Source organism: Schistocerca gregaria, chromosome 3 (assembly GCF_023897955.1).
Source record: "Schistocerca gregaria isolate iqSchGreg1 chromosome 3, iqSchGreg1.2, whole genome shotgun sequence".
Lineage (NCBI taxonomy): Eukaryota > Metazoa > Arthropoda > Insecta > Orthoptera > Acrididae > Schistocerca > Schistocerca gregaria.
Genome location: NC_064922.1, coordinates 597,425,044 through 597,444,768, shown reverse-complemented (window position 1 = coordinate 597,444,768; position 19,725 = coordinate 597,425,044). Strand labels below are relative to the sequence as shown.

At 44.0% G+C, this 19,725-nt stretch overlaps 1 protein-coding gene across 1 annotated transcript in view; it reads left to right on the top strand.

Moving 5' to 3' along the window:
• Window positions 1-19,725, top strand: part of LOC126355900 (attractin-like protein 1) — a 278,201-nt gene that overhangs the window by 12,596 nt on the left and 245,880 nt on the right. The window contains exons 3-4 of the mRNA XM_050006409.1: window positions 2,785-2,913; window positions 19,208-19,401. Coding sequence (XP_049862366.1) covers window positions 2,785-2,913; window positions 19,208-19,401 — 323 coding nt within the window. The remainder of the gene's footprint in view (window positions 1-2,784; window positions 2,914-19,207; window positions 19,402-19,725) is intronic.

Here is a 19,725-nt window from a genome sequence, read left to right as displayed (position 1 = left end):
AAGATTAAATAAGGCAGAAGGGATAGATAACATTCCATTTTTAAAATCATTGGGAGAAGTTACAATGAAACAACTATTCTTGTTGGTGTGTTGAATGTATGAGAATGGCAATTTACCATCGGACTTTTGGAGGAGAAACATTATCCACAGAACTCAGAGGATAACAGAAGCCAACAAATGTGAGAATTATTGTATATTTAGCTTAATAGCTCGTGCATCCAAGTTGCTGACAAGAATAATATACAGAAGAATGAAAAATAAAAATCAGGATGTATTAGATGATGGTTGGTTTGGCTTTAGGAAAGGTAAAGACAACACAAAGGTGGTTCTGACATAGTGGTTGATAGAAGAAAGACTGAAGAAAAGTCAAGAAATGTTCATAGGATTTGTTGACCCGGACAAAAGCATTTGACGATGTAAAATGGTGCAAGATGTTCAAAATGCTTAGAAAACTAGGAGTAAGCTATGGGTAAAGACAGATAATATACAATAGGTACAAGAATCAAGAGGGAACAACAAGATTATAAGAACAAGAGCGAAGTTTAAGACATGAATGTAGTCTTTATTCCTTACTGTTCAATCTGCACATCAAAGAAACGCTGATGGAAATAAAAGAATGGATCAAGAGTGGGATTAAAATTCAGGGTGAAAGAATGTCAATGACAAGATTCTCTGATGACATAGCTAACCTAAGTGAAGAAGAATTACAGGGTAGGTTGAATGGAATGAACAGTCTTAATGAGTACAGAATATGGATAGATAGAAAATCAGAGAAAGATGAAAGTAATGAGAAGTAGCAAAAATGAGAGTAGTGAGAATTTGGGATCGTGAAGTAGGCGGATTTAAGGAGTTCTGCTACCTGGGCAGCAAATGGATGGAGCAAGAAGGATATAAAAGGCAGGCTACCACTGGAAAAAAAAAGGCATTCCTCGCCAGGAGAAGTCTACTAGTATCGAACATAGGTCTTAATTTGAGGAAGAAATTTCCTAGAATATACATTGGACTCCAGCATTTCTGGTAACGAAACGTGGGCTGTGGAAAAATTGGAACAGAAGAGCAGCCGTGCTGCAGACAAAAGCTACTGATGAAAGTTAAAAATGAGGTGTTCTGGTAAGGTAAGGAATGGGGAGGGTCGCTGTGGTTCGTGTAATGTTAAAACAACAGCTGATTCCTCAAACTGGGGTGCTATCAAGCACGGGGTCCCACAGGGTTCGGTCTTAGGTCCTTTACTGTTCTTGATATACATTAATGACTTACCATTGCACATTGATGAAGATGCAAAGTTAGTTCTTTTTGCTGATGATACAAGTATAGTAATAACATCCAAAAACCAAGAACTAAGTGATGTAATTATAAATGATGTTTTTCACAAAATTATTAAGTGGTTCTCAGCAAACGGACTCTCTTTAAATTTTGATAAAACACAGTATGTACAGTTCCGTACAGTAAATGGCACAACTCCAGTAATAAATATAGAATTTGAACAGAAGTCTGTAGCTAAGGTAGAATTTTCAAAATTTTTAGGTGTGTCCATTGATGAGAGGTTAAACTGGAAGCAACACATTGATGGTCTGCTGAAACGTCTGAGTTCAGCTACGTATGCTATTAGGGTTATTGCAAATTTTGGTGATAAGAATCTCAGTAAATTAGCTTACTATGCCTACTTTCATTCACTGCTTTCGTATGGCGTCATATTCTGGGGTAATTCATCGTTGAGTAGAAAAGTATTCATTGCACAAAAACGTGTAATCAGAATAATTGCTGGAGCCCACCCACGGTCATCCTGCAGACATCTATTTAAGGATCTAGGGATCCTCACAGTAACCTCACAGTATATATATTCCCTTATGAAATTTGTTGATAATAATCCAACCCAATTCAAAAGTAATAGCAGTGTGCATACCTATAACACCAGGAGAAAGGATGATCTTCACTATGCAGGGTTAAATCTGACTTTGGCACAGAAAGGGGTAAATTATGCTGCCACAAAAGTCTTTGGGCACCTACCAAACAGCATCAAAAGCCTGACAGATAGCCAACTAACATTTAAAAATAAATTAAAAGAATTTCTAGATGACAACTCCTTCTACTCATTGGCTGAATTTTTAGATATAAACTAAGAAAAAAAACTTAATCATTAGTGTCATGCAATATTTTGTGTAATGTAATTTCTTGTACAGACATATTTTATTAACCTGACACGTTCCACATCATTACGAAGTGTCGTATTCATGATATATGGAACAAGTATTAATCTAATCTAATCTAATCTAATCTGCAGAATCAGCAAGGAAATGAGTATATGGAAAGCACTGACAAGGAGGACAGATTTAAGACATCAGCGAATAACTTCCATAGTATAGAGGGAGTTGTAGAGAGCGAAAACTGTAGAGAACAGCAGAGATTAGAATACATCAAGCAAATAATTTAGCACATAGGTTGCATGTGCTACCCTGAAGATGAAAAGATTGGCACAGAAGAGGAATTCATGGTGGGCCACATGAAACCAGTCAGAAAATTGATTACTCAGAATAATAATGAGAATTGCATGCTAACTGGTACTGAAACTGTGAGACCTAACAAATGACTGATCTGCTGCCTCTAAATGTGAACATTACAATTCTTCATTTATTTGATTAAAATTAAAGACAGATTATACAGGAGGGGGCAAATCTTGAGGGGAAACTTAGATATTGGTTCATGTAATGACAGCTGTAGATCTTAATTATTTGTAAGAGTTACTTCACAGAAAATGTTAACATGAATTGTGTAATTCTGTTTCAGTGGTCTTATGTACAAAGATGGTTATACCATCAGAAAAATTCCTGAAGTGGTAGCAAAGTCTGGTTCAGCTTTATTGCATTTTTACAGTGATGTTGCATACAACATGACAGGATTCAATATTTCCTATAGGTAAGATAAACTACTTCTAATGGTAATATTTTTCATGATGCAGTAGTTTTAAACATTCAGTTGTTTAAAGACTGGTCCGGATTACTGTCACAGGGAGAAATATTTGCTTGGTGGTTATTTTGTTTATTGTGAAAGCTCTTTTGTGCATCTATGTTTATAAACTTATAGAAAAGATTTAATTTCATTCACAATAATTTCATAATTGGCTAGTTTCATCATCAGAATATAAGTTTCCTGTGTTTAAGTGGTGTTGCTGAGCACAACATGTGTGTTACTGTTTTAGCACATCATTCTTCTTTTTTTTCCATTTTAGTAAGCATGTCATTGTACACTTGACTGCACAAAAAGTGATGGCAGAAAATTACATCCGGTATTGAAGTGTGATACACCACTGACACGAATGAAATACAGCATCCCATTTTTCCAGATTATATTCATATCTTGCTGAAGGGAAAGTACAACATGAAATATTATGCAAAACTGCTCCTGTCTAAAACTGTGAAATGATAGATGACACAATATTACGGTATTGGAGTCTCCAGTAGGCATGTAGAAACTAGATGTTGGTGTGTAACAATACTGGTCCATGATAATGAAGTTGTTGACATATCACGGCAAAATCCATTTCTGAATGTGATGTAGTTAAGACGTATTAGCACATTTTCCAGTTTGTTTGACACATTTCAGCACTGCCTTTGGGAGACTGGACTAGAAAGGAAATATGTGGTAATCAAGAGAAAGTTCTGTGATGATCGTTTGCTGAGAAAAATACCTATCACAAATGGTTGAATGTAATATTTTCAGATAGAATTTGTATTTTCTACATCAAATGGTGGACTAATAAGAGTATGTAGGCTGCACAATGTTTGTTTCAGTCTAAAAATACATCCAGTTTTCATTCTGAATGTATATGTGAGTGGTCATGTGACTGGCAGTTTGGGGGTTGATGTGTTCCCGTAGACTCGAGTTGCTTCCGAGGAAAGATGATCAACTTGATGCTTCCTAGCATACTCATATTATAGGTAATATTGTGATCCCATCAGTGTGACAACTGTATCTAGTAAGATTCCTCTGTTTCTAACAGGATCACTCTTTGGTGACAACAATGGTGCTAGACTGGTTTTTAGAATAGAATGAGATTTATTTTCTCACTGGAACTGTGAGAAAATAATTCCAACTATGTACCAAGAACTACGATTGACTTTTGGGAATTGCCATAGCTGCCCTGGAGGGGGTGGCAGGAAATTAGAGATTTATTATTCGCCTCATAGACTCTTTCATGCAAAATTCAGATGCTCCCTGAAGTGGAAGACTTTTGGACAGGGCATTAAGTGATAAAGAAACTGCATACTGTGCCCTTTTAAGGCTGAAAAAAATCGTATCGAGAACTGTGAACTGTTTATTCTGTTAATTTCATATTTTATAGATAAAAATAATGAATCCAGTAAATATTATTTGCTAGGAGTCACTCTGTAACCATAATGGCACCAAATGAAAATGACAGACACAAGTCTGAAATACTGAATTCAGTCATCTGAAATTGTTTTGCTGTGGGAGAGTGTAATATGATCCCTCTTTTTTGGTCATCGTATGAACTTTGAAATGGCAGATATTGAGATAAATCATCCCAGAATAAAACAACTACTGTAGTCCCTTTGTAGTGGAAAGGCATGGGGACAGATGAGATACCTGTGAGATTCTAAAGTGCTCTTCAAGGCTGTTCACAGATGATGATAAGGTAGCAAAACCAGAATACAGTAACAATGTGCAAAACATTGATGAATGGTGCAGGGTCTGGCAGTCGACCCTGAATATAAATGAAAGTGACATGTTGTGCATTCATAGGAAAAGAAATCCACAACTGTACAACTACACTATTGGTGACAAATTGCCAGAAAGAGAAACTACTGTAATATATCTAGGAATATCTATCAGGAATGACCTTAACAATAGAAAAAGCAGATGTCAGACTGTGAGCAGTACTGTGTCTTCTGTAATGTGAGTGGCTACTGTGGAACTTGATGAACAAGGCAAATTTCAGTCACCATAACTTTTTTTACTGTCAGGTGTACGTAAAATATTAAAAATGGTTCTAAACGGTTAGCAACTGTACCATTTTAGAACATCTTTCACAGTAATAACCAAAATTAAATGCTGTACACTTGTCCAAATGATGCGCTAGTAAAAAGTAGGTAGTCCATTTTGAAGGGAAAAAAAGGTGAATTAACATTTTCAGTTTCATTGATGAATTTTCTTTGAGTAAGGAATGGTTTAGTGCTTTTAAAAATGATGTGCTTGCAAGGGATTTGTCAGTATGGGTGAATGGACGATATGGATGGGCCTTGTAAGTAAAGTATTGTGATTTAAGTATCATTGTTCTATCTAAAAGGGGCTTCACCTAGCTGTACACCACTAAAACGTAATTTCTTTTTATTGTCACAGAGTGCTCACTTATTGATTAATTGACATTTTCAACCTCTGTTGCCCTTAGCATCAGTTGGACATCAGACCCCAATACTCATTTTCGTTTTATGTACTTTTTTGAGTTCTTGCTTGTTCCACAAAGTTTTGAAAGTTTCTACCCCAGGTCTGTGGTGGAATCCTAGCAGTTTTTGCACGTCAGATTAGTGCTGGTAATGACTACTCATTGTAATTTATGGCTTCTGACAAATGCACATGCAGTTCATTGAAGTTTTGAATTACCAGCTTTTCCTTTTATTTTAAGCATCATTATTAGCACTTTCCATTCACATCTGAGTTATTTGTCAGTTGAATAACTTTTGGATTATTGTGATACATACAAAGTAATTGGATAGATAAAAAAATCTATCCACCAGGCAGCAGCAGAACACACACTTAAAAGATTATAATTAGGGAAGCTTTCGGAGCCAGGCTTCCCTTCTCATCCCATCCAGCAAATCTCCCCTGACCTGCGATTCTGGGAACTCTCCCGAAATCTACATCTTTTCCTAGACCTCTCCAGTCCTCTCTCTTTATCCCTCTTACTTCCCCTTCAACCCTTCTGTCTGAAGAGGAGCCACTGTCTACGGATGACACGCAATGAAGCATACCAAGTCATCACTTGCTGGTGATCAAACACCAGCAGTCTCTAAGCTTTCCAAGGGTACAGTGCAGGGAAGTATGATCTTAAATAATTCCCTTCCCTGACCACACCATGGGAAGAATGCCAGGCTAAGGATGGCAGCGAACCTTATTCGTCCTGGCACCTCATATGCACGAGAGCTGATGGGGAGTTCTTTGTCTCGATAAAGCCTCAGTTTTTTTTAGAGCATTTAGAGAGCAAGTTTGGGGTGGTGAAGAGCTTGTCCAAAATGCGGTCATGGTCAGTCTTGATAAAAACGGGATCCTCTGTTCAGTCACAGGCATTGCTCGCTTGTTACATGCAGGGAGATGTTTCTGTTACCATCACACCTCATAAGAGTGTAAGTATGGTCCAGGGTATTGTATTCCACAGGGACTTTCTTTTGCAGTCCGATGAAGAGCTGCACCCCAACTTAAAGCGACGAGGAGTTCATTTCATCCGACACATCCATCGGGGTCCGAGGGATAATCAGGTTGCCACGGGCGTTTAAGGGTGACAAATTACCTGAGAAGGTCAAGGTGATGGTCTACCGCTGTGATGTCAAGACATATATCTCTCCCCCAATGCAGTGCTGGAAGTTCGGCCGTATGTCTTCTCGCTGTATTTCCAGCATCATGAGTTGAGATTGTGGACGTCCATCCCATCCCAATACTCCATGTGCCTCACCTCCCATCTGGGGCAACTGCGGAGAGCATCATTCCCCTTGCTCACCAGACGGCAGGATTTTACAGCGCGAAAGGAAAATCATGGAATAAAAGCCCCTGCACTGACTGACCTACACTGAGGCTAAGAGGAAATTTGAGGGCCACGTCCTGCGGCTATGACCAAGTCTTATGCCGCATCAGTTCTGTGAGTTCCAGTTGGCTTTCAGAGTCATAAGACTACACCCGCCCTCTTGTTGGTGGAGGGACTTCCCTCCCTGCTGCTCCCACACCACCTACCTTGGGAGCACAGTCCCCCCAACCATCGGGGACACCAGTCCCCACTTCTCAGCTGGCGAAACGTAAGTCTTCTTCGGCTCCTCTTGCTAGGAAGGGGTCCCTTGGGTCACTACCTTCCCTCCCCCCCCCCCCCCCCCCCCTCCCACTCCCAGGGGGTCCACAACTCTTTTGTGGATACGTGCGTGGCGAGCACGGGGCCCCGAGCTATTGCAACCTTCCTTCTTTCCGGGGCTGCATTTCCTTCCCCTCCTTTCCTTTCCTTTCCTTTCCTCTCCTCTCCTCTCCTTGCTTGTTCCCCCTCGCCCTCTCCTTTCCCTCTCTTGGTGTCCTTGCTTATGTTGGCCCCCACTATCCTCCTGGTTATGTTGGTTTTGCAATTTAGCTTTGTTGCATAATCACCTCCTCCTTTTGGCTCTCCCCGGTCCCGCTCTGGGGTTTGACCTTCATTACTAAATTCTGATACCTGAGCTGTGACCTCCTCGTGCAAGCCTTGGAGTGGTTGCTCATCATCCTGGAGCATCGGAACTCCCGGCAATGGCCGCCGTGCCAGATGGGCCTTGCTGTGGCTGGGTGGCGCCATGAGGAGAGCCCCTGATCGGAGTGGGTGGTATCAGGGCAGACGCTATGCAAATGAAACGCATATGGGTCCAGAACTCTGGCCGTTCTTCTGCGGCCGCCTCTCTGCGTGGAACTGATTCTTCTAGTGCTGCTTCTCCTGCTCCTTCGGCCTTTCCTTCCATGGATACCCCTGGGAAGAGGGTCAGGCCCGTCGGCTAGGGGCAAAGCCTTTCCCCCGCTATCTGGTTTGCACCAGGACTGATAGGGATACTTTCACCAATACCATACCTTTGTTCTTTGTGGAACACATTGAAGACAAGTTTGGCGAAGTAGACTCCCTGAGAAAAATGCGGTCGGGTTCGTTGTTGATCAAAACTGTTTCAGCTGCCCACTCTGCGGCCCTTCGTGCCTGTACCCATCTTCCTGTAACCATTACTCCCCACCAGTCTCTAAATATGGTTCAAGGTGTGATTTTTCACAGGGACCTCATCCTTTAACTGATGAGGAACTTCGGGACAATCTCAGATGGCGGGGTGTTCACTTTCTTTGGCGTGTTCAGAAGGGGCCTAAGGACAATCACATTGATACTCGTGCCTTTTTCCTGGCCTTTGAAGGGGATACTCTCCCTGAGAAAGTAAAACTTATGGTTTATTGATGTGATCTGAAGCCATACATCCCACCTCCGATGAGGTGTTTTAAGTGCTTGCGTTTTGAACACAGGTCTTCCCGCTGTTCGCAGGCCCCTTTCTGTGGTGACTGTGGACGTCCACTCCATGAGAGGAGTCCCTGTGTTCCCCCTCCTATCTGTGTTAATTGTCATGGCAATCATTCTCCACGTTGACCATATTGCCCAGTATATAAGAGGGAAAAGAAGATACAGGAGTATAAGTCCCTTGATCATTTAACCTACACAGAGGCTCGTAAGAAGTATACAAGTCTTCACCCTGTGTCCATGATGTCTAGTTATGCTTTAGTTACATCTTTACCCTTTCCTCCCCCTTCCTTACACCAGTGTTGGACCCCTCTCCTCTCCCCCTCCCCTCCGGCTCCCACACCTTCTCCTCTGGGCGCTGCTCCCCCTCCCCAACCGGAGAAGTATCCCACTCCTTCGGCATCTGCTGGTCAAGGGAACCCCTCCCGGGATGCCCCTTCTTTGCCAAATGTCTGCTGCCGTGCTATGACCGTGGTCTGTCGGCCCCCAGGTTGCCCGATGTCTTCCTGTTCCAGATTTTGCTGCAGCTGGCTCCTTTATGCCACACAGCCCTCCTCGATCTCAAACAGAAAAGAAGAAGAAACATAAGTCCTGGGACAAAGAGCCTCTGGTGTCACCAGAGGTCCCATCCCCGGCTTCACAACCAGAATCTGACCTGTCATTCATGGATGTCACCCCCTCCTTGTCAGTGACGGATGGTGACCCTGCGGTATGACTGGCTTTAGCCTGTTCAATGCCCATTTAAACCATCGTCCTGTGGTTATCCAATGGAATTGTAATGGACACTACTGGCACCTTTCGGAATTGAAATCCCTTATTTCGTCTTACTCTGCAGCTTGTGTGGTTCTACAGGAATCTCATTTTACTGATGATCACTCACCAGCCCTCTGCGGGTTCCGCGTTTTCTGTCAAAATCGGGTCAGACCACTGTGGGCTTCTAGTGGCGTTTGTACGTTGGTCCGTACAGACATTGCTAGCACGTGGATTCCTCTTCAAACTACATTGGAAGCATTTGCTGTTAGGGTCCATCTGGACTCTGAGGTCACGGTTTGCAATCTTTATCTCCCTCCTGACAGGACTCTTACACCACCTGCTTTAACTGCCCTTCTCCAGCAACTTCCTCCTCCTTTCCTTCTCCTCGGGGATTTTAATGCTCATCGTCCCTTGTGAGGTAGTCCATTTCCATCTAGACAAGCTCTTCTCATTGATCAGTTTATTACAGACCACGACTTGTGCCTTCTTAATGATGGCTCCCCTACTCATTTCAGTGCCAGTCATGGTACTTTTTCTGCCATTGATCTTTTTCTTTCTTCTCCCTTCATTACACTGGTTGCCACACGACGGCCTTTGTGATAGTGACCATTTCCCATTGATTCTCTCTCTCCGTTCCCACTCCCCGATGGGCAGGTTACCTAGTTGGTTTTTTCAACGCACTAATTCGCCTCTGTACATTGCACAGGTCGTGTTTTCTCCCTCTTTGTCGGGTTGTATTGATGACGTCCTATGTGATGTGTCTGGTAAGAACACCCTATTTGTTAACAGCTATTGACCAATTAGTCTGACCAATGTTGTTTGCAAGATACTTGAACGGATGGTAGCCCGTCGGCTCAATTGGGTCCTCGAATCTCAGGATCTATTGTCTCCTTACCAGTGTGGCTTCCGAGAGCGACGATCTCCAATCGATGATTTACTTCGCTTTGAATCCACAGTTCAGCAGGCTTTTTCCCAACGCCGCCATTTGGTTGCAGTATTTTTTGAATTCACAAGGCCTATGACACGGCCTGTCACCATCACATCTTTCTTACACTTCATCAGCAGGGTCTTTGGGGCCCACTCCCGATTTTTATGCGCCAATTCCTGCTCCATCGGTCATTCAGGGTTCAGGTTGGTACTGTTTTTAGTTCTCCACAGACACAGGAGACGGGCATCCCACAGGGTTCTGTCTTGAGTGTATTTCTTTTCCTCATTGATATCGATGGACTTGTGGCCTCTGTCGGTCCTTTGGTCGCCCCTGCCCTGTATGTGGATGATTTCTGCATTTGGGTTAGTTCCTCTTCGATGGCCTCTGCAGAGCGGTAGCTCTAGGGAGCTATACGGCGTGCCTCTGCACGGACCCTCTCACGCGTGTTTAAATTCTCTCCTTTAAAATCATGGGTGGTCCACTTCTGTCACTGTACTATGATCCACCCTGATCCAGAGCTCTATCTCGATGCACATTGATTGCCTGTGGTCCCACAGTTTCGTTTCCTGGGTCTTCTGTTCGACAACAAGCTCATTTGGCTGCCCCATATCTGACTTCTGAAGGTAGAATGTTTCCGTAAACTTAATGTCCTTCACCGGCCGCGGTGGTCTCGCGGTTCTAGGCGCGCAGTCTGGAACCGTGCGACTGCTACGGTCGCAGGTTCGAATCCTGCCTCGGGCATGGATGTGTGTGATGTCCTTAGGTTAGTTAGGTTTAAGTAGTTCTAAGTTCTAGGGGACTAATGACCACAGCAGTTGAGTCCCATAGTGCTCAGAGCCATTTGAACCATTAATGTCCTTCGCTTCCTTGTCCACTCCTCTTGGGCTGCGGACCGCTCCCTCCTTCTCCGTCTTTATTGTGCTTTAGTTCTGTCTCGCTTCAACTATGGTTGTCAAGTTTATGGTTCAGCTGCTCCTTCCACAATGCACGTGCTGGATCCAGTCCACCATTGTGGTATCCGTTTGGCCGGTGCCTTCCCTACTAACCCTGTTGATAGTGTCCTGGTTGAAGCTGGGATCCCCCCCCCCCCCCCTTTTCTGTTTGGCCGTCCCAACTTCTGCTGTCTTATGCACTCGCTGTCCATCCCTCTTCCACTCATCCTTCCCATTCTATCCTATTCCAAGACCATGGACGTCGCCCACATGATTCCTGCCCTCGGGCAGGTGTACTGGTTGGGCTCCACCTTGCATCTCTTTGCCATGTTTTTCAGCTTCCTTCTTTGTCCTGTCCTCCTCCCCCCCCCCCCCCCCCCCCCCTCGGTTACTTTCTCGGCTTCGAATTCGGATGGATCTCCGCCAAAGTCCGAAAGATTCCTTCACCCTGATGGTGTTCCATTCCTTTTTCCGCCGAATTTTATGGCAGTTTGAGGATGCTGTTTTTTTTACACTTATGTGTCTAAATCTGCTGATCATGTGGGATATGCCTTCACATCCTCTGTTGGAGTGGAAAATCATCTGCTGCTACCTACATGTGAGGTGTTTACTGCAGAATTGATGGCAATTTCCGAGGCCCTTACCTTTATTAAAAAGTCCCAACACAATTGACTTTTGTTTTGTATGGACTCAGTGTGTGGCCTTCTGGCTATTGACCGCTGTTTTTCACGCCACCCCTTGGTCCGTGCCATCCATGACCATCTTGCTGATATTCACAGTGCTGCTCGTTCCGTTGACTTCCTTTGGGTTCCTGGCCATGTGGGTATCCCGGGCAACGAGCTCACTGATTGTTTGGCTGGGGGAGCAGTCACTTAACCCCCGTTTTCTGTAGCCCCTTGTGCAGTGGATTTACGGCTTCACATCAAATCCCACTTCGCACAATCGTGGGCCAACTCTTGGGAGGCTGCTTCCCTGTCTAATAAACTTTGTTCGATTAAGGTGACACCAGGCCTGTGGCGTTCTTCCTTTCACCTCTCCCGAAAGTACTCGACCACACTGTTTGTCTCCGCATTGGCCGTACCAGGCTGACCCATGGTTTTCTTTTGCATGATGAGCCACCCCCACTTTGTGGTTGCGGAGCCTTCCAGTCAGTTGCCCACATTTTGGTTGAATGCCCCCTTCTTTTGGCTGTGCGTCCTAAGTACAGACTCCCCTGCACTTTACCTTTGATGTTGACTGATGATTCCCAGATGGTCGATCTGGTTCTTGGTTTTTATTCTCAGTTTTAAGGTTTTTTTATCTCTCTCTGGTGTTGGGGCAGGGCGGTGAGTGTTGGGGTATCTCCCACAGTAATCTGTATTTGGAGATTCCCGTCTCCCCTCCCTGGACAAGATTTTCTTTTCTTCCCCTTTTTCTCTGTTTTTATCATTTTTTAGGATTGGTTAGACTCCTTTTCCCATACGCACTTCTACGTTCTAGCAGTTGCACCTTTTAAGTCGCAGGTGGTCTTGCCTCTGCTGCTTCAGAGGTGGGATATTTCCTGCCTCTAGCATACCGTTGGGTTCACTCTCTTGCTGACATACTTCATATTGTTTTTACCATTGCCAACATGACTGCCCTTTTACATTTTTTAGCCTTTTCTCTTTTATCATTCTGACTTTTCTGAGACGTCACACTATCTGAATGGGCCACATTTGAAACAAAGGACTGATGATCTTGCTGTTTGGTCCCTTCAACCCCAACCAACTAACCAACTACCTTCCCAGATTTTTGCTAGTGGGAAAGATGACACCCGCCAGTGGCTGAAGTACCCAAAAGCAGCTGGTTATAGGGCTTAACTATCATCTTCCATCCCAGAGACAGAATCAGTGGCACTCTCCCAGCCAAAGAAACCCAATGATCAGTGAGAGAAATCCAGAAAGAAGACCCCAGAATCAAGGGAATTGCGGTGGCACCCACACCACCACTGCCTACAAGCTCTGCACCTGAGGATGAAGTGAAGATTCTGGCATCCACTGAGGACCTAGATCTCACCAGACCCTCAAACACAAAGGATATAGCCAGTTCAGCAAATATGTCGGTGGCAGCAGGTGACTTTAATGTGTAAATGCCTCATAGAGTGTTTCATGCTTTCCCAGCTTCATGATCACTTAATCCTCCAGTGGAATTGCGGCAGTTATTTCCATCAACTGGCTGAGCTACGGCAACTATTAAGCTTTACACCTGCTTTCTGCATTGCCCTCCCGGAAACCTGGTTCCCGGCAATGAGGACCACTGCCTGTCATGGCTACAGTGGATATTACAAGAATATAATAGTATGTCAGGTGGAGTTCGTATTTATGACCTGAATTCGGTATGTAGTGAACCTGTGCCCCCTTCTAACTCTACTTGAAGCTGTGGCTGTCAGGATACGGACGATGCAGGAAATAACCATCTGCAACGTATATCTCCCTTCGGATGGTGCGGTACCACTGAACGACTTGGCTGCACTGATTGATCAACTCCCTAAACATTTCCTACTTTTGAGAGGTTTTAACACCCATAACACCTTGTGGACTAGCACCATGTTTACTGGCCGTGGTGGAAATGCCGAAAATTTACTCTCGCAACTCGACCTCTGCCTCTTATATACTGGGGTCCCCACACATTTCATTGTGGCTCATGGTAGTTACTCGGCCATTGATTTATCAATTTGGAGCCCAGGACTTCTCCCACCTATCCACTGGAGAACACATGATGACCTGTGTGGTAGTGACCCCTTCCCCATGTTCCTGTCACTCATCCGGCATCATGCCCATGGTCGCCTACCCAGATGGGCTTTAAACAAGGCAGAATGGGAAACATTCACCTCTGCTGTCACCGTTAAATCTCCCCCACACGGTAACATCAACGTGGTGGTTGAGCAGAAATGTTCCTTTTCTGCAGTGGAAAATGTGATCCCTTGTTCTTTAGGGTGCCCCTCGGTGACACACAGTCCCTTGGTGGTCGTCAGAAGTCGCTGAGACAATTAAAGTGTGTCAGCAGCTCTACAGCGATACAAATGGCACCCTTCCCTAGAGCACCTAACAGTCTTTAAGCTGCTCTGTGCTCGCGTTTGACTGTTTATAAAACTACAGAAACAGGAGAGGTACTTGTTGACCATTGGGTGCCATATACCACCTTCCCAAGTATGGACGAAGGTCACACATCTTTTTGGGTACCAGACCCCAACAGGTGCCCCTGTCGTTAACATTAGTGGTGTGCTCTCTACAGATTCAGACACGATTGCAGAGCACTTTGCTGAGCAGTATGCTCCAGCCTCTGTGTCGGAGAACTGCCACCAAAGCTTTTGCACTCTCAAACGCCACAGTGAACCCTATAATGCCCCCTTTACAGAGTGGGAGCTTCTCAGCGCCCTTGCACATAGTCCCAGCACAGCTCCTGGGCTGGATCGGATCCACAGTCAGATGATTAAACATCTCTCGTCTGACTACAAACGATATCTCTTAGTCATCTTCAACCAGATCGGGTGCGATGGCATCTTTCCATCTCAGTGGCTGGAGAGCACCATCATTCCAGTGCTAAAACCCAGTAAAAATCCGCATGATGTGGATAGCTCTCAGCCCATCAGCCTCACCAATGTTCTCCGTAAGCCGCTGGAATGTATGGTGTGTTTGTGGTTGAGTTGGGTCGGGTCCTGGAGTCATGTGGCCTACTGGCTCCGTGTCAGGGCGGCTTCCACCAGAGTCGCTCTACCAATGATAATCTTGTGTCCCTCGAGTCTGCCATCCGAGCAGCCTTTTCCAGACGCCAACACCTGGTTACCGTCTTTTTTGACTTCCGTAATGCATATAACACGATCTGGTGACTTCATACCCTTGCCACATTGTATGAGTGGGGTCTCCGGGGTCCGCTGCCACTTTTTATCCAAAACTTCCTGTTGCTCCGTACGTTCTGTATCCAAATCGGTACCTCCCATACTCTGGAGAATGGTGTTCTGCAGGGCTCTGTATTGAGTGTATCTCTATTTTTAGTGGCCATGAACAGCTAGGAGCAGCTGTAGGGCCGTTAGTCTCCCCTATTCTGTATGCGGATGACTTCTGCATTTCATATTGCTCCTCATTCTCTAGAAGCGCCTACAGGGAGCCATTAAGAAGGCGCAGTCATGGGCTCTAGCCCATGGCTTCCAGTTTTCAGCCACAAAGTCATGTGTCATGCACTTCTGTCGGCATTGTACCATTCACTGTTGTTGTTGTCTTCAGTCCTGAGACTGGTTTGATGTGGCTCTCCATGCTACTCTATCCTGTGCAAGCTTCATCATCTCCCAGTACTTACTGCAACCTACGTCCTTCTGAATCTGCTTAGTGTATTCATCTCTTGGTCTCCCTCTACGATTTTTATCCTCCACGCTGCCCTCCAATACCAAATTGGTGATCCCTTGATGCCTCAGAACATGTCCTACAAACCGATCCCTTCTTCTTGTCAAGTTGTGCCACAAACTCCTCCCCAATTCTATTAAATACATCCTCATTAGTTATGTGATCTACTCATCTAATCTTCAGCATTCTTCTGTAGCACCACATTTCGAAAGCTTCTATTTTCTTCTTGTCCAAACTATTTATTGTCCATGTTTCACTTCCATACATGGCCAGACTAAATACAAATACTTTCAGAAACAACTTCCTGACACTTAAATCTATACTCGATGTTAACAAATTTTTCTTCTTCAGAAACGCTTTCCTTGCAATTGCCAGTCTACATTTTATATCCTCTCTATAGTTATTTTGCTCCCCAAATAGCAAAACTCCTTTACTACTTTTAAGTGTCTCATTTCCTAATCTAATTCCCTCAGCATCACCCGACTTAATTAGACTACCTTCCATTATCCTCGTTTTGCTTTTGTTGATGTTCATCCTCCTTTCAAGACACTGCCCGTTCTGTTCAACTGCTCTTCCAAGTCCTTTCCTGTCTCTGACAGAATTACAATGTCATCGGCGAACCTCAAAAGTTTTTATTTCTTCTCCCCGGATTTTAATACCTACTCCGAATTTTTCTTTCGTTTCCTTTACTGCTTGCTCAATATACAGATTGAATAACATCAGGGATAGGCTACAACCCTGTCTCGCTCCCTTCCCAACTGCTGCTTCCCTTTCATGTCCCTCGACTCTTATAACTGCCATCTGGTTTATGTACAAATTGTAAAAAGCCTTTTGCTCCCTGTATTTTACCCCTGCCACCTTTAGAATTTGAAAGAAAGTATTCCAGTCAACATTGTCAAAAGCTTTCTCTAAGTCCACAAATGCTAGAAATGTAGGTTTGCCTTTCCTTAATCTATTTTCTAAGATAAGTCGTAGGGTCAGTGTTGCCTCATGTGTTCCAACATTTCTGCAGAATCCAAACTGATCTTCCCCGAGGTCTGCTTCTACCAGTTTTTCCATTTGTCTGTAAAGAATTCGCGTTAGTATTTTGCAGCTGTGACTTATTAAACTGATAGTTCAGTAATTTTCACATCTGTAAACACCTGCTTTCTTTGGGATTGGAATTATTATATTCTTCTTGAAGCCTGAGGGTATTTCTCCTGTCTCATACATCTTGCTCACCAGATGGTAGAGTTTTGTCAGGACTGGCTCTCCCAAGGCTGTCAGTAGTTCCAGTGGAATATTGTCTACTCTTGGGGCCTTGTTTCAACTCAGGTCTTTCAGTGCTCTGTTAAACTCTTCACGCAGTATCTTATCTCCCATTTCATCTTCATCTCCATCCTCTTCCATTTCTATTCATACAGAAGCATAACTTTACCTTAATGATGATCCACTCACTGTAGTGCAGACATATCAATTCTTAGGACTGGTTTTCGACACCTGATTGATGTGGCTACCTCACCTTTGTGAGCTTAAGTGGAAGTGCTGGCAGCACCTCAATTTCCTCCGCTGCCTGAGCAACACCAAGTGGGGTGCAGATCGCTCTACGCTGCTGCAACTCTACAGAGTCCTTGTTCAATACCGCCTTGACTATGGGAGTCTGGTTTATGGTTCAGCGGTTCTCTCAGTGCTACATTTACTCGACCCCGTGCACCACTTTGGTGTCTGCCTAGCGACGGGTGCTTTTAGAACAAGTCTGGTGACCAGTGTCCTTGTGGAGGCCGGAGTCCATTGCGGACACCTGCTCGCCAGTTATGTTGCACACACAGTTCTTCTGAGCATCCGAATTACTGTCTCTTTTTTCCACCCATGGAAGTTCATCTCTATCATCGGCGGCCCGGGTCAGGCTCATGATTGTGGTTTGCGTGCTATCCCTTATCTCCGAACTGGAGTCTTTCCCTTTACCACCTCTACTTGAGGTCCATTCATGTACACCTCCATGGCGTACACGTCGGCCAAAGCTTCATCTAGACCTTTTGCATGGCCTTAAGGACTCTGTTCACCCTGCCACTGTCCGCAGTCACTCCCTTCAGATTCTTGATGTGCTCTGGGCCTCTGAAGTTGTTTACACTGACGGCTCGATAGCTGATGGTAATGTTGGCTTCGCCTGTGTCCACAGAGACCATATTGAACAGCATTCCTTGCCTGCTAGCTGCAGTGTATTCACTGCAGAGCTTGTGGCCGTATCTTGTGCACTTCGGTTCATCCGTTCCTGTTCTGGTGAGTTGTTTCTTCTCTGTTCCAACTCCCTGAGCAGCTTACAAGCTATTGATCAGTGCTACCCTCGCCATCCTTTGGTAGCGAACATCCAGGAGTCCATCTCTGCCCTGGAGAGGCCTAGTCACTCAGTGGTGTTTGTGTGGACCCCAGGACACATTGGAATCCCAGGCAACGAACTTGCTGACTGGCTGGCCAAACAGGCTACACGGAAACCACTCCTGAAGATGGGCAACTCTGAAACTGACCTGCGTTCTGTCTTACGCCGCAAGGTTTTTCGGCTTTGGGAGAGAGTGGCATGACAGTATGCACAACAAACTGTGTCTCATTAAGGAGACTGCAAATGTGTGGAAGTCTTCCCTTTGTGCTTCTCGCAGGGAATCAGTTGTCATTTGCCGGCTCCGCATTGGCCATACATGGCTCACACATGGTTATCTCCTTTGTCGAGAGGATCCACCACAATGTCGCTGTGGCTCCCAAATGACAGCCATCCACCTCTTGCTGGACTGCTCACTTTTAGCCACTTTACGGCGGACTTTCAACTTTTGCATCACCCTGCCTTCAGTGTTGAGCAACAATGCCTCAACAGCAGCATTAGTTTTAAGTTTTATTCATGAGGGTGGGTTTTATCATTTGATCTGAGTTTTAGCACATGTCCTTTGTCCCTCAGTGTCCTCCACCCTAGGACTTTTAGGGTGGAGGTTTTAATATGTTGCAGATTGGGTGGCTTCACCTTTTTTTATTCTCATGGTCAGCCAGCCATGGTAATGTGCTTCCTTGTTTTTAATCTCTTCTCCCTGTTTCTTGTGCCTCTCTGTGGTTATCTTGTCCTCTTTTGTCCATTGCAGTGTTTGTTGTCGTCCTTCTGTTATTTTTCTGGTTCTTCTTTTCTCCCGTTATTGTGTCGCATGTCGTCTTTGTTTTCATCTTTCCCTTGGGTGATTGTTCTAATGGGAACAAGGGATCAATGACTTCATAGTTTGTTCCCTTTCCCCCCTTTTAAACCAGCCAACCGGCCAGTCATCATCAGTGGTCCTATAGAGGATAAATAATAATATAATACCTACTATATATCATGGGAGTTGAGATGTGATTATAATTTTGCATGTTTTGTCTTAGATTGTCTAATAGTTGAATTTTATCTTTAAATCCTTTAGATATTTTCCCCCATATGTTTATGGAGTTTTTCTATTAAATTTATACAGTTTTTAGCACATCCTCATATTGGCATGAATGAGAATAAGCACGCTGTATCTACTATCTAGAGACGAAAAAACAGAGTTTTTGGTCATATTTTTCCAAATCTCATTGACAAAATAATGCTCCAATGAACAAATCAAATTTGAAGTTAATGCTTATTGTCCTTTTCTATCCCAAAGGAATTCACCATAACAGTAATACATCATGGATAAACAGTCACCAACAGATTTTTCTTGTAAAAGTACTCACACTTGTCAGTGAAATAATAGCAATTATTTAGGCACTGCCTTTATTCATTTCATGATGATGGCATGACATTTTGGAAAATTTAAGTGTATGGGCTTATAATTGGTATGTTAGTAACCGGTGATTTCATGTTGTTGTTGAAAGACTATTTGGCAGAAATCTGACTGACCGGAGAACTGGTCTCTGGTTCTAAGTTATTGTGACAGACTTGTCCTTCCATTTTCCTAGCTTCATTTGCACTAATTATGGGACTGGAACTGAAAGTTTCAGTGATTGTATTTCAATGTGTCCGTTTTAATTGTTGCAGATTTAACTCCTGTCCTAGCAGATCTTCTGCAGTGAATTGCTCAGGACACGGTATTTGTATAGATGGAGTGTGTACATGTGATGCAAGCTATATGGGTGAGGCATGCCACATAGAAGTTTGTCCAGGAAATTGCGGGGACAATGGGGAGTGCAACATGGAGTCTCACCGTTGTGACTGTCACCGTGGCTTCAAGGGTAACGGACCATATTTAGTCCCATTAACTGAGTATAAACTTGAAACTTATATTGTACTGCGTAAACTTTGGATATGTGTGTACGTATTTACTTCTTCTTAAAATTAAGATGCACTATATTTCACTTTCATAACAGCAGAGGTGATAATTTTGCTATCTGCTCAGGTATAGTGCAAGATCAAAGTAACTGTGTTGATCCCTGGTTGTTCTTGTATCAGTAGACATACCAGCTGCTTGACACAGATACATTTGTAATTTTGTTTAGTTCCATAATTCTTGTTCACAAAGAGAGACATAGAAATTATTGTCACAAGGAGTGATCTGT